Genomic DNA, 14,247 nt, shown 5'->3' with positions numbered 1-14,247 from the left:
GGACTTGCTGATGCTAAATAACCTAGTAGGTGAAATCTCTTTTTGAATCAAGTGTGCCATGTGATTATACTGGTTTATTCTGAGTTTAATTTTTATTGGCTTTCCAGCTAGTAAGAACATTTCTGGTCCTCAGGTTGGGATTCCTACAGATCGTGAACAATACATACATCGACTTGGAAGAACAGGCCGTGAGGGCAAGACTGGGAAGGGCATCCTGTTGCTCGCGCCATGGGAGGAATATTTCATGAACGCGATAAAAGATCTCCCCAATGAGAGTTGCCAGCTACCTGAGCTTGGTTCAGACGTAAAACAAAAGGTGCAAAATAGCTTTATTATTACAAGTATTAATTTTATAACTTGTAACTACTTACAAAATGAGGAAAGTATTAAAGTGGTTCTTTAACTCTTTGCAAGGATTTATTTTCGTCTCAGAGTTTATAGAAGTGTCAATTTAGTCCCCAATTTTTTTAATATGTGTTAAACTAGTCCCCAATGAGAACTATTTTAACCCATATTAAAATAGTCTGGAGACTAATTTAACTTTTTTTTATAAATTTCGGGACTAAAATACCTCTATCTAAATAGTCTACTCACATAAAAATTTTTACTTTAATTAAAAAAATGTCTTTTTTTTTTTTTTGCTAATGTTTATATTAGTTGATCTAGTGACCATTTCCATCATCATCTCCGCCATTACACTCAACCTTGTCTTCCCTCTTCGAGTTTAGAGAGAGAGAGAGAGAGAGAGAGTTTTAAAATCAAGCCTAACAAACATGACTAGCATCCAACCAAACAACCCTTGCATTGCTAAAATGTACTCTTTTTGAAATTATTCAACCGATTGTTCTTTAGGGAAAGTGCTAGGTAAGGATTTAAGGTATTTCATATTGTGTTGCTACCCTGGAATGCGTTATCATTATACTTGAGACATTCTAAAACATTCTTAGGAGGTACTTGGACTCACAGTTATATTGTCACGGGACACTATGCCCTGGATGCTGGATGTGAGCCGCAGCTCCTGCAATCGTGGGAAGACCGAATCAGGCGACTTTTTCTTTTTTTTCCTTCTATTTTCCAGAGACTTTACCTTTATCCTTCCCTTCTAGTTATTTTGTATACATGAGTTGTATTAGGATATGGATTCTCATCTTTTGCATATGTTTGTTCGGGCAGCCCTGGCGTCTCTTTTTTTCCTTCGAGGGATGAAGCCAATGGTTCAAATGGTGCTCTGACTGTATCTTCCTGTTGTTAAATTCCTTTTAGGGTTTAGGGTGTTGGTTGTAACTGTTTGTTGGCTTTCTTTCAGTAATAATATTTGCTTCTATCGTTGTTGTTGGCTAACCCGGGTATCATATGCTAGCACTAACAAATCTATCCAAGTTGCTGCCAAAAATACATTGCCTCACTTATTGACTAGAATAACAATACTTGAAAGGGGCATTTACATACATACCACACAATTCTTATGTACTTACATATGTAACGCTTAAAACATTCATATTTACATGCAAACCCCTCAAATCTTTAACATCACATCACAATACTACAATGACTGCCTTTTTAAAAGTGAAATATACTTTTTCATGCATATGTTTAGGACACCAATGTGTTATAAGCATAAATACCAAAATTTGGGTGTTATATAAACTCCTGTTTATTTGTTTTTAGATATATATATTTGGAGCTGCATGTTATTAATGGTGCATATCATTTTTTTTGAAATAATTTTTTAGGTAGATCATGCATCCCACACATCACTCCTTCACTTAATGGTTTGCTTTTATTATCCTGTATTATTATTAATTTCATTTTGATTCCTCAACATGTACTCCGTAGGTTGAACAATCAATTGAAAAAATTGATTTGAGCATCAAAGAAGCAGCCTATCATGCATGGCTCGGTTATTATAACTCTATTGCTGATATTGGGAGAGACAAAACCGCACTCGCCGAACTAATTTAAAATACATGCGTTTCATTTATATTTGATTTAAAGATGAAAATTATATGTTAATTTTAGATTTGTTTTGATTTTAAGGGTGTTAAAAGTGATTGAACTTGAGCGAGTTGGTGATTTAATCATGTTTAGCTTATTCAAAACATGTTAAATTTGTTGCTGAAATGAGTAATTCAAAGAGATTAAAATAAAGAATATTAATTATTTAGTAAATTTTAAAAATATACTATTAATAATATAAGTCATTTTAAGTTCATAATGAGTCAATCATGATGAAAAATATATGTTCATATTCATTTAAGGTTTAATTAACCAATCGAATTAAACATAAACATTTTAACAAGTTGTACACAAGCTTATTATTCATAAATATGTATATATAAATAAGTTGTTCCCAATCACCTGGTTTTGCACCGATCCAATTTAGACGACATAAAGTTGATCAGCGTAAAAGCCACAACACAGTAACACAGACGATCCCGGTTTAGCCAATTGACTAAGATTGATCCAATTCAATAATCCTAGGGGTGCCAGTTGGAATTAAATTTTAATAGTCAGATTAAATTGAAACACAACTAAACTCTGGAATTAAATTGATTACATCAACATAGAGTTGGGAGACCACTTTGGTATTTAACCCTATCTATTGATCCATCTGTGTATCGGTATAAATGTATACATATACAGTAAATTGGTCAGAGAATTATTAGGAACACAATTAGCAACCCCCATCTATTTAGTATGAATAGTTAGATGTTGGAATACAAAAATCAATTTGAGCCAGCAAAGCCTCATTTACTCTACTAAGAAACGTATGTTTCCATGTGAGCTGTTCATTTCACTATACAAATGTATCTGAACTAGCTGTACAGGTTTCAAAATTATGCTAAAAAAAAAATAATAATAATAATAATAAAAAAGAGTTCTTTTTATCTACTCTACTTGTTTGATCAAATTGCCAGTGTACCTTCAACAAATTCATCATCATCCGAATCAGAAGAATTCAGAGATTTCGTCTTGGACATGACTCTTGAGAATCCATAACCCAGCAATCCACCTCTTGCCTCACATATCTGCAGAAATTTTCATTTGATCAATCACTAACCGTTCATTCATTCATTTTTGCTGCATACAACAGATAATCTTCAACAAAACTGTTCAGATGTCGCGCATCAAATGAAAATGTAATGAACGCAAATCATGCTCATGAAAATTTAATCTCATAAAAACAAGGTGGATATCCGCCCAAATTTGATCAAGATGTGTTTCAAAACCACAGGAATCGCTTCAAAATATTGCAATATATCGATATGCAATTAACTTCTATATCAACTTCATCTCAAAATAAGTTCAAGAATTTAAAGACCCATTTGTAAATCTTCCATTTTTTTAAAGGCATATCAGCAAAAATATAGATATGCATGCCTAATGATAGGCTATCAACCTATCCTTGCATACCTCAGTGAGCTCAGAGAGGTGACGGGCTCTGAATTCATTAATAACTGTTGCAGTTTCGGAAGTTGACAGCTTGGCCTGCAGGGAAAACAGGGAGAAATAATGATTATAAAACAATTAAAAATGGTGCTTAGAAGAATCAAAAGAAATTCGATTTTAGCAATTTTCTGCTATTTTACCTGAGCATAGTGTTCTTATGTATTTGCAATGTCTCTGGTACAACCTTATGACATTCCAGGTATTTAGATTTTGCTATGAATAGATCTAGTAAACTTTTCAATAAGTTTTTTGGAAGATTTACATGCATGCCACAGTGTTCTTATGTATTTGCATATTTAATACCTACACTTTGATATTTACATCAATACCACTTCACCTGTGCACCAAAAATTATATTTCACTTTTAGAAAGTTAATGGTAGTAGTATTTTGATGTCATAAGAAAGATGAGTGCCTGGAGTCGTAAAAAATTCAAAGTTTAGATATTAGACATGTAAATTCATAAGAATTTGAGATATGTATGAAAAAACAATTGGTGATCATGAGTTTACTATAGATCTCAGGTTGCGACTCACCGCAGTTGCTCCTGCTTTCTCCAGATTAATGCCATGGTCAACATCATGAGCTCGGAGGAATGTCTTCACATTGGGGAAATATTTGCTAAGAGCCCACACAGTTCTATAATTTGCAGGCGTATCCAATGTAATTGCAGCAGCACAAGCTCTTTCAGCCCCAACTTTGTGTAAGACCTAAGAAACATTAGATTGAGAAATTAGTTTGACTTAACGAGATTCAACATTTGTGGAATTTCAGAATTAATCTAAAAACCTCGTCTAACCTCTCTACTCCCGGCGTCTCCAAAATATACAGGCAAGTAAAGAGCACGCCCAACGGCAACCCGATCACTAAAAAATGCTATAATAAGTTAACCTTTGGGTTTTAGAAGTTTTATGAGGGCCTTATTTGGTGCAGTTATGGTGGAAGTTTCTGTTTAACCTTTGATCGTTGTTTAACGTTTGATCGAACTTCCCTAAATTAATGCAGTTAAAAGGTGGAAAAGTTAAAATTGCTAGAGTTAAACAAAGTGAAATGTATCATACAAAAATATAAAACATATAAATGTTGAAACAAAAATTTTTTGGGGAAAAAAATTTGCCGATAAAAAGTCCACAGACAAAACGTCCAAAATTCATGCTACCGTGAGAACCTTTTCTTATACAAGTGAATAAGTTATTGAAACAATTTGTTACATCTGCTTCTAAGATGATACCTTTGCAACGTCCCAAATTGAGTCAGCCGCTTATTTCACAAAAGGAAACTGTGGGAAACATGTTTTTTTTTTTCCTCGAGAAATTTGAGAGCCACAACTCAATTACATTAAAATTAAAAAATTGAGAACACATTGATCAACCAAAATGAGCTATCAGACCAAGTGCAAATTTTAATGTGCAGCTTAGCAAAAAGTATAGAGGCTATAACATGAAAACTAAAAACAGATACAGTGGAAAATCATAAAACCACCAAACAAAGATAATTTGAGTGGAAAGGACCGAGGGAAAGGAAAGATCTTAAAACTAAAAAGTTCTCTCCATACCCATACACAGCTGAGCAACCAAAAATATCGTATCTGAATCATACATGGTATGTGAAAAGGTTGCACACACGGCTCACTAGCAGAGAGAATTTTCACATACTCCCCAAAGTCCACCAAAATCCACAAATCAGAAATTAATCGAACTCATAAAATCAATCCAATTTAAAGGCAAAGCAAGCACTAAATGAAGGTGATGCTATTAGAGCATATAACCCGCTCCAAAAATCTCGAACACATGCAGAAACCAAAACATATATTAATATGGATCCCAACAAAACACATAACCTGGAGTCATCACCTTACTGAGCCCATAATTCTATGAAAACAAATGCAGTAAAAAGCAAGATGTGGAATGGATCCAAATGAAGAACAACAATGCCCAAAACCCAAATAAATAGCCCAGAAACCAAAATAAATAGCCAACCACAAAAACATAAAGAGCTGAGGCAGATATGGGATAAACAGAAAAAAAAAAGCCTAGTCAGAATATTTTGTTATAATAACTTTCACGATTCGGGTGAGTTGCCGACTCCAAAGGCCAATTCTTTTAAGTTTTGCATGTGCCAAGTTTAAGGCATTTGAGAATTAATGTACAGTTTGAGGGCAACCTAAATGGAACTCACCTCCTTGTGCAACTTCTCATTTCTTTCACCCCAAATATTATAAACAAGAGAAGTTATGATAGCAAATACAACCTATTAATAATATATAGTGCTCTTGGTTAGAATTAGCTTCCAGAATTTCAAGCATGAAAACATGGTAGGGCCCACCTGACTATATCCATCACATATGAGCACCCAAATAAGAGATGAACAATTTTCTTTTTTAAGATTGCAATAGTCATAAATATTTTAGATGATGAAACCTTTATTGATACCATTGACAGCGGGTTTCAAGTGAGAATTTAAGAGAATCCATTGAAGCAGATATGTTTTGACTAAGTTGCTTGAAGTTTCAACCCCCAAACTAAAGGAGTTGGGGCATACATCCTTTGGAAGGTCCATTCTAATTAGAATGGGGCTTATCTTTTGAGCCATAGAGATCCGTTCCATATTTGTAATTTGCTTGATTTGAAAATTGGTAGCTAAATTCTCTATTTAATAGTTCCTGTGAAGTAAGGTTTTTAGCCTTCGCCTTTAGAATATGCCAAAATGTGGGACTTTAAAATTCGTCATTGAATCAAACCAAAATAGCGAGTCTTATGATCTCAAATGTGAGCCTTTTGCGGGAACAAAAAAAGAATGTCAAAGAGCAAGCAGGGCGTCAGGAGCGAGAGATGACTGAAGTACAATACATGAGATTTAAAGGAGATCAAGGGGAGTAGATGGGAATTGTAGGTTTCATTTTCTTAACCTCAAGATCCATCAAGATGATCTCATTCTCCTCCTAACAAATAATATCTATTAACATAAATTTGAGGGTTGATTCCATCGATAACAGTTGTATCTATTAAGAGGCCATCGAGCATTTTTGTCACCACTTGGGACTCGAGATGGGCTGCACTATGCAATCCTACAATGACCTGCGAAAAATCATCCTCCATCGTGAATCAATATTGAACTTCATGAAATAGTTTCCAAATGATGTTGTCTTCCATAGAAGAAGCACCTACAGAACTTGATTTGCCTCCACATCCTTGTCTTAGATTAACCACCTGTGCTTAGCATCCTCACGTCAACAACAAAGATCATAATTGCACCTTTGCTTCTCTCACAACACTGAGAAAATTAGATTCCACCATAACCTGCACAACTACGTCGAGATCATCTTCATCCTTACTCGACCTTCAATGATAAAACCTCCATTATTACAAGCAATCCTATCACAAACTCCATCTCTAGTTTACAGTCATAAGAGATTAAGTTCCCCTCATGGTATTCCTCTCAATCCCCAACTCCTAGCACCCCTTTTATCTTTATTAATCACAAGAGTCAAAATTCACAAAAATCCTAGAATGTATTGCAAAGAACAACCTTTCGAGCTTCACATATGCCATTAAAGCTAATGGTCACTCACTTGATAACTCTGCCAATGGTATACTCCTATTATATTAGTCTCACTCCATTCTAACATAATGCAGGGGCTAAGCTCACCCAATTCCGTCCATGATTATCACTTTGTATGATAACATCACCATGCTTGTCGACAACCTCAACTAAGATTATATCACCGAAGACATCACATCCCTCCACTGCATTGTCATCAATGACTCCCTAATGTGATTCGATGCCATCAAAATCTTCATGAACCAATCAAATTCATCATCGATTCCTTGCTTTGAGTCTCTTCATCGATACTTTTCATTGATACTCTATGCAATACCTCTCTCATTGCCAATTCCTTTATTGACTCCTCTTTCAATGCTTCCATAAACGATAGCATAAATGCCTTTGTTGATGATTGCAACAATGCTCTCCATTGTATTTCTATCGATGCTTCTATTGATACCTCCAATACTCTCCTTCGACATTCTCCATTGATATTCTCCATTGATGCTCTTCATCCATACTCACTATTGACAAATTCTATTCTCCACTGATGATCTACATCAAAACAGTTCATTAATGTCGTTCATTAATGCTTTGCATCAATACTCTTTATTGATATCGACACTCTCCATGGACATTTAGTATTGACACCTCTAATGAAGCCTCTACCTATGTGTTTGTGAATGCCTGCATCAAAAACCCTCAATCAATGCCTCAAGTTGACACCCTTGGTCTACATCGCCCTTCATACATCTTGTCATCAAGAAGTCGTTGTTCATTCTTTGTTCAAGGATCTAGTCTTATTGCCTTCTATGATACGGATCTCTATGCTACATCATTGACCCAAATCATATTGCTTCAAATAATCTCATAAGCTATATTATGTTCCTTCTACAACATTCACAACTTTCAGGCAATAACTCTCTAACAACTTCATATTTAGTCACTACTATTTCTAAAATATAAGTTGACATCTTTGTCTCCATGCGTTTAATGTTGAATATTATCATATGTGCTAAATTATATTATGATGATGATAATATTTTTATTATTGTAAATAAGCACATACATGCTTATACTATTCATATATTTCAAGCGAGATCAATTCTATTATTCTTTCTCTTTCTAACAAGTTGATCAACAAATGAAAATCAACGGTGTCATGTTGATCTAATCCATCAAAGATAAGAAACATATTTTAGATCACCATAAATCAATATCAAAATTTGAATTGAAGTTGGTTTGTCTTTGATCATAAATTAAAAAGGTAAATGACTCCAACTAAGTTAAGCAACATTGGAATCATTCATAATATAAAAAAAAATGGATGCATGAGAAATTAGCCAAAGACATTTAATCTAATTTAAAACTTCAAGACATATGCAAAAGATGGAGGATCATACCTTCTAACGTCAAGCGCAACAAATGGAATCAAACGCTCAGAAAGAAGTTGAGCAATAATCTGCATGATAATGCAAAAATTATGGAAGAACATTTACTAAAGCTATAAGAACCAAATGTACCCCAAAACAAATGCAAAGGCAACAAAATAACAAATAAAGAAAAAGATAAAGGGGGAATGGAGGTGTGGGGTGTGGGGCTAGGCAAAGTGAGCAAAAACTACATGTCCAACTCGTCCAAAATCACATATAATGATGTGGTCTTGTAGATCATCGGTCTGGAAAAGGTACATTCGCTTATTAAATATATTAATGCAATCAAACATTGAAACAAAATATAAAGAATGACTAGAAGCTACAAATGCAAATTTATCTTTAAGATTCCAAGAAAATATATTTAATATTACAGCGTACCAAAAAGATGATATGTCGAGTTTATGTCATACAAGAATAATTTAAAAATTATGTTCAATCATTGTTGCCTGGATGCAAATCATATTTTTTTATATCTGAAGGTTCACTCATTCGAATTACTTTGAAACCAATCTAGATGATTTGATAATAGAGATTTCAAGCACAAATATGAATTTGTTTCAAAACTATTGCTACAATACTTTTTTTATTAGTCCAAAGAACTTACTCATATGTCTTAAATGTCTGGTTCCTGCTTATTAAAATATGTTGAGTTTTACAACTAAAATGAAGATTACATCTAAGATTCAGGGAGGTCAAAACCCTTGGAAGTTGGGTACAAATAAATAGAGAAATAAAATTATCGGGCGTAGAATTTGAGATTTTAGAGTGACAGCTAAAATTCTCAATTCGGTCCTATCGTTTGGGTGCTGAAGTGTAGATGTTAGCCCTCAGGTGAGGGGAACTTGAGAGCTCCGAAGTGAGAGCCGGTATCCTCCCAGCCTAGCCGCACATTCATTAACCAAGCATAGGATTAGTCAATGTTCTTTATGTCTGAACCAAAGGGTAAATAATATGTATGCTCCTATTTGACACAATCAAATTTAAATTTATTCACTTTAATTTCTTGATAAAAAGAATGATGTTTTCTTATATATTGAATTTAACATTAGAAATTTTATTAGTAGAATTAGTTATTTAAGAGTTATTAAAATTACATATTTATTTCAATTGACTATTAGTGACAGTAAACAATTTGAATTATATTGTTGTGATTAAGTATTGATTTTCTAAAATCTTAGTTCGTAGCCTCTAATATTACTCCCTGTGGGATCGATATCTAGGACTCCATTAGAGCCCTGTATTACTTGAGCAATACCTATACTTACGTTGATAAGTGTGACTTTACCATTATTGAATATTTGATATATACATCTTTATCGAATATATAACTGTTATCAAGTTTTTGGTGTCGTTGTCAAGGAATTAAATCTTCTAGCAGCAGTATAAAATTCTTGTATTTTTAAACATATATAAAGCCGCTGTCAAGTTTTTGACGTCGTTGCCGGGGAATTAAATCTTCTAGCAGAAATACTAAATTCTTATATTTTTAAACATATATAAAGTCGTTGTCATAATGCTAATGAAAGAATTGGAGAACTTGTTTGATGTCTCATTTTACAGCAGAATAAAATATCAGCATGAGTAGTGATCACTATTTGAAGTTGCCCTTTTCACTTCTGTAGGTTGTTAGCGGTAAGGGCGATGATGTAAAACAATACTCATACTTATACAGCTGAAACTTTTAAACCAATAGTTGATCAGTAGTTGCCCTTTTCACTTCTGTAGGTTGTTAGTGGCTTTAACCTCAGCTCTGGATGACTTATGAACTGTAGCTTTATAGTATTGATTGTTGGAAATTTAGAAAACACAATGTTACATAAACATCACATACATCAACAACATATACATGCGGGATATATATGATCGATGAGGCTTACCTTTTATGTGCTCACTTATCAATCAGCTGAAAGAGATTTGAAGTTGCCCAACCTTAGAGTGTTTTGTTGGTGGTTGTTTTTCAATATTGGCATATAGACTTCAATGCCGCAGTTGCCTTTGAGATTGTGACAAATGAAATTCTATAACTGAGCCATCTCTAACTTAACTTCTTATGCCCCATTTTGATTTTTCATATGCCTATCACTTAACTTTTTATGAAAATATACATACTTCAACTTTCATTATTAAATTTCAAATATTTGTCTAACCTTTTTCTGTTTTATACATTTTTATTATATAATTGTAATTTGTTTTATAGCATCATTAGAAACGACAAGTACATACTGACATTTCCTCTTTTATTGTACTTTACTATGCATATTAGTTCATATTTGTGCTACTATTATTGTTACTACTCTTTACTGTTGCTACTTTTTACTGTTTATTTTTACTTTTTACTGCTTCTCTGGCATATTTTTATAAACCCCAGGGTAGCAAACATAGGACATATGTTTAGGATTGGAACTTTATAACACAGCCAAAACATACTTTTTAATTTCAACTCATCTTAAAATTCTATAACAAAATATTTTCAAAACCACAAATAATGTTTTTAAACTTCAATATACTAATAATAATATAATAATAATAATCCACCTTTTTGGATTTACGAGGATCCATCAAATGAGGTAATCTATAATTGCTAACGACAATTCTTCGGTCTAAATGAGTTTAATAGCTCATTTAGATTAAGTAAATCCAAAATTAACAGTGACGCCGGGATGATGGAACCGTGAGATCTTAATCGGCATCGCTTAACATAAATTAAAATACTCATTTTTTCTTCGACAACAACAAACAACAATTTAAAACACATTGTACAAAAACACATTAAATATTTGTAATAAGTCATTTAAGATATGTTCCCTCTTCTCTCTCACCTTTTCTCAGAACAAGACAACGACATGGTCAAATGACGATTCATCTCCAAGCACTGGTCGAGATGGCAACAGAGAGCGGAAGGAGGAGCCTCAACTGAATTTCCATAAACTTAAATAACATACACCCATAAGACTTCGAGATTGTTCGTCTAATATGACGTAAATCCTCATGCTATCTTTTAGGACTTTCTACGATTGTATATTGTACAATATAAGTCGTAAAGTGTTTAGGATTCTAAGGTTGTCATTTGACGATACACAAAAAAATATGCATTTTTAGACCCATATTTTATACTTATTTTTTATGATATTGCACTTTAATGGAAGATATTTTTCATGTTTTCTAGCAGGTTGTTGAATTTTAGGATTTGAAACAAAAAGAATGAAATTTAGAGTCAAAATGGGGAAGTTAAAAATTTGTTCGGCACCGAGGGCGCGCCAGACTATGCACAGACGGCGCCGTTTTACAGAGAGCAACGGATTAAATTGCACAACACTGGCGCCGACGGCGCCAGTGTTAGTTCAAAACCTGTTTCTAAAAGATTCGACGAATTTGGATGTTTTTTGAAAAGGTTTTGGAAGCACCCATTGGAGAACCAATTCTAGGAATTATTTGGGGCTAAAATTGATCAGAAAAGGAGCTCCTCTTCACTCTTTTTTTGTCATTCATCGTTTTAATTCAATCTCCTACACATCATACACTTTTTCATCATCATTTGACCATCATTTTGGAGTCTATTAGTGAGTTTTCTTTAAGAGTTTAGAGTTTTTGTGGTAAAATTAAGTGTGAATTTTTCTCTAAGAGTGTTGAAGATGGAGAAAAGTGAGAGATTTCTTCTTCCTACATTTCCTAGGAAAGGCTACAAGGAATTTGTTTTGGGAATGAGTTTCAGATAAGTGTTACTTATTTTTTTATTAGTGTTGTATAAACTTTTTTTTATATATGAAATTTGTGTTTTCTTATATCTTTCTCATGAAGTCTGATTAGTTTCATTTATCTTTCTCCCTACTCTGAAATACAGTGAAATAAAAAGAAAATATGAATGTGTCAATATTAAAATAAAAAATAAATTATGATAATTTTTCAACTCCGAACTTAATTTACTTTTCGATCTGACCAATTGAATTGTTAAAATTTATTGTAAATTGAGTCCCATTATCAGTGATAATCTTCGCAGAAAGCCCAAAGCGACAAATGATGTTTTTCCAGACAAACTGTTTTGCATTTGCCTCAGTGATCTTGGCAAGCGGCTCTGCTTCTACCCATTTGGTGAAGTAGTCGACAGCTAGAATGATGAATTTTCGTTGTCCAGTAGCTATCGGAAATGGTCCCATGATATCTACCCCCTATTGAGCGAAAGGCCAAGGACTTAGAAAAGAAGCGAGTTCCACTGGCGGTGCTTGTGTAAGATTGGAGTGTAGTTGACAATTTTTGCATTTTTGCACAAACTCTAATGCATCTTGTTTAATCGTGGGCCAGTAGAAGTCTTGCCTCATTATTTTAAGAGCAAGTGCCCTGCCACCAAGATGCTCCCCACATATTCCAAAATGAACTTCTCGTAGAGCATAATCAGCTTCAGATGGAGGAAAACAGTTGAGATACGGACCTACAAATGCCTTCTTATACAGTTCCATCCCCTCATCCCCTATAAGAATGAAGTTGGCAGCCATGCGTCGGATGCGAAATGATGTAGTAGCATCATTTGGTAGTGTTCCGTCTTGAAGAAAAGAGATGATAGGATCCATCCAAGTTGGCTCCCTTGGGTCATCTATAGACAGTATCTCCCATGAGCCAATCCCTTGGGTCATCTTATACAGTTCATCCCCTATAAGCATGATTGTGCTATCTGTTGATCACCTCGCACGACGCCAATCCCTGCTGGGGTTGGAAACTTGATCTTCAAGTGTGTTACAGAAGTCACGACGCCAAAAATTGATTGCAGTGGTCTCCCGAGATAGCATTATACGTCGATTCTGATTTGACAACGATGAATTGAACTGAGTGAGTCATCTGTCGAGGAAAATCTCCTAAGACAACTGGAAGATTTATTGTACCCTCGACACTCACTGGTCGATCATCAAAACCATATAATGGCCTGGATGCAAGTTGAAGTATTTCCCTTATTAATCCCAAACTGAGGAAAGTTGAATAGAACAAGACGTCGACAGAGCTCCCATTGTCGATCAAGATCCTCTTTACGTTATAGCAGGGCTCACCAATTCATGCACTAATGACGAGAAGATCTTGGTGAGGGACTCACACTCCTTTCTAATCGGAATCATCAAAAGTATAGGCTCGAGGCGTAATTTCTTCTGCATTGGTTCACCTGGTACAGTGACAAGGACTTGATCAATCAACGATGGGCCTCTAGCAATTGTTTGAATTTCTCCTACGACCGGTTGACCCCTATGTTGCTGCCTTGGTGTATGTTACCCGCCAATAGGAGCATTATCGATATCAGCTAATTTGTTTTGTATAAATCGACCGAGATATCCCTGTTTAATTAACCTTTCAATCTCTTCCTTGAGTTGTTTACATGCTTCGGTGGAGTGGCCACGACTTCGATGAAAATGACAGTATTGTTCTTGATTCCCTGAGTTAGGTTTTAGGACGTGAGGCCACTCAACGGCTTGCTCATCTTTGATAGTCATTAAGACGTTAGCACGTGATGTGTTGAGTGGTGTATACTCTTTTTTGGGTCGATATTCAGTTCGTTGGCCTGCAGGTTGAGGAAGGATGTCGCGATTCCTCTGTTGTTCAGACTTTCTCTGTTGCGAAGATTGATTATTATCTCCAGTGTTACCTTTTGCGCTTTCCCCCAAATTTCTCAAATTGTTCCTTATGTGCATTGATGGCCTCATCTGCAGTGATTTGGGCCTCAACACGGTGGACAAGGTCGGCATAAGAACGAACTGTCTCCCGCATTAGTGATGAGTAGAAGGGTCCTGGGCGAAGCCCCCCAAGGAAAACCCCCCTAAGTAACTCTGGATCTACTCCTG

The 14,247-nt window shown here is 34.8% G+C and overlaps 1 protein-coding gene and 1 long non-coding RNA gene across 2 annotated transcripts in view; both read right to left on the bottom strand.

Annotated features, from left to right (window-relative positions):
- LOC110022701 (K(+) efflux antiporter 2, chloroplastic-like) overlaps positions 1–13,056 on the bottom strand; it is a 31,149-nt gene extending 18,093 nt beyond the window's left edge. The window contains exons 1-3 of the mRNA XM_020721774.1: positions 12,694–13,056; positions 12,478–12,594; positions 8,396–8,454 (exon numbers count right to left, since the gene is read on the bottom strand). Coding sequence (XP_020577433.1) covers positions 8,396–8,454; positions 12,478–12,594; positions 12,694–13,056 — 539 coding nt within the window. The remainder of the gene's footprint in view (positions 1–8,395; positions 8,455–12,477; positions 12,595–12,693) is intronic.
- On the bottom strand, positions 2,731–3,481 carry LOC110022861. The gene is made up of 2 exons (XR_002293818.1): positions 3,415–3,481; positions 2,731–3,029 (listed from the first exon to the last, which is right to left on the bottom strand). It is a non-coding gene; the product is annotated as an uncharacterized LOC110022861 (long non-coding RNA).
- Positions 13,057–14,247: the final 1,191 nt, after the last annotated feature.

Source organism: Phalaenopsis equestris, unplaced genomic scaffold (genome assembly GCF_001263595.1).
Source record: "Phalaenopsis equestris unplaced genomic scaffold, ASM126359v1 Scaffold000202, whole genome shotgun sequence".
NCBI classification, from domain to species: Eukaryota; Viridiplantae; Streptophyta; class Magnoliopsida; order Asparagales; family Orchidaceae; genus Phalaenopsis; species Phalaenopsis equestris.
The sequence above is the reverse complement of the archived record's forward strand: the minus strand, read 5'-3'. Positions and strand labels throughout refer to the sequence as shown.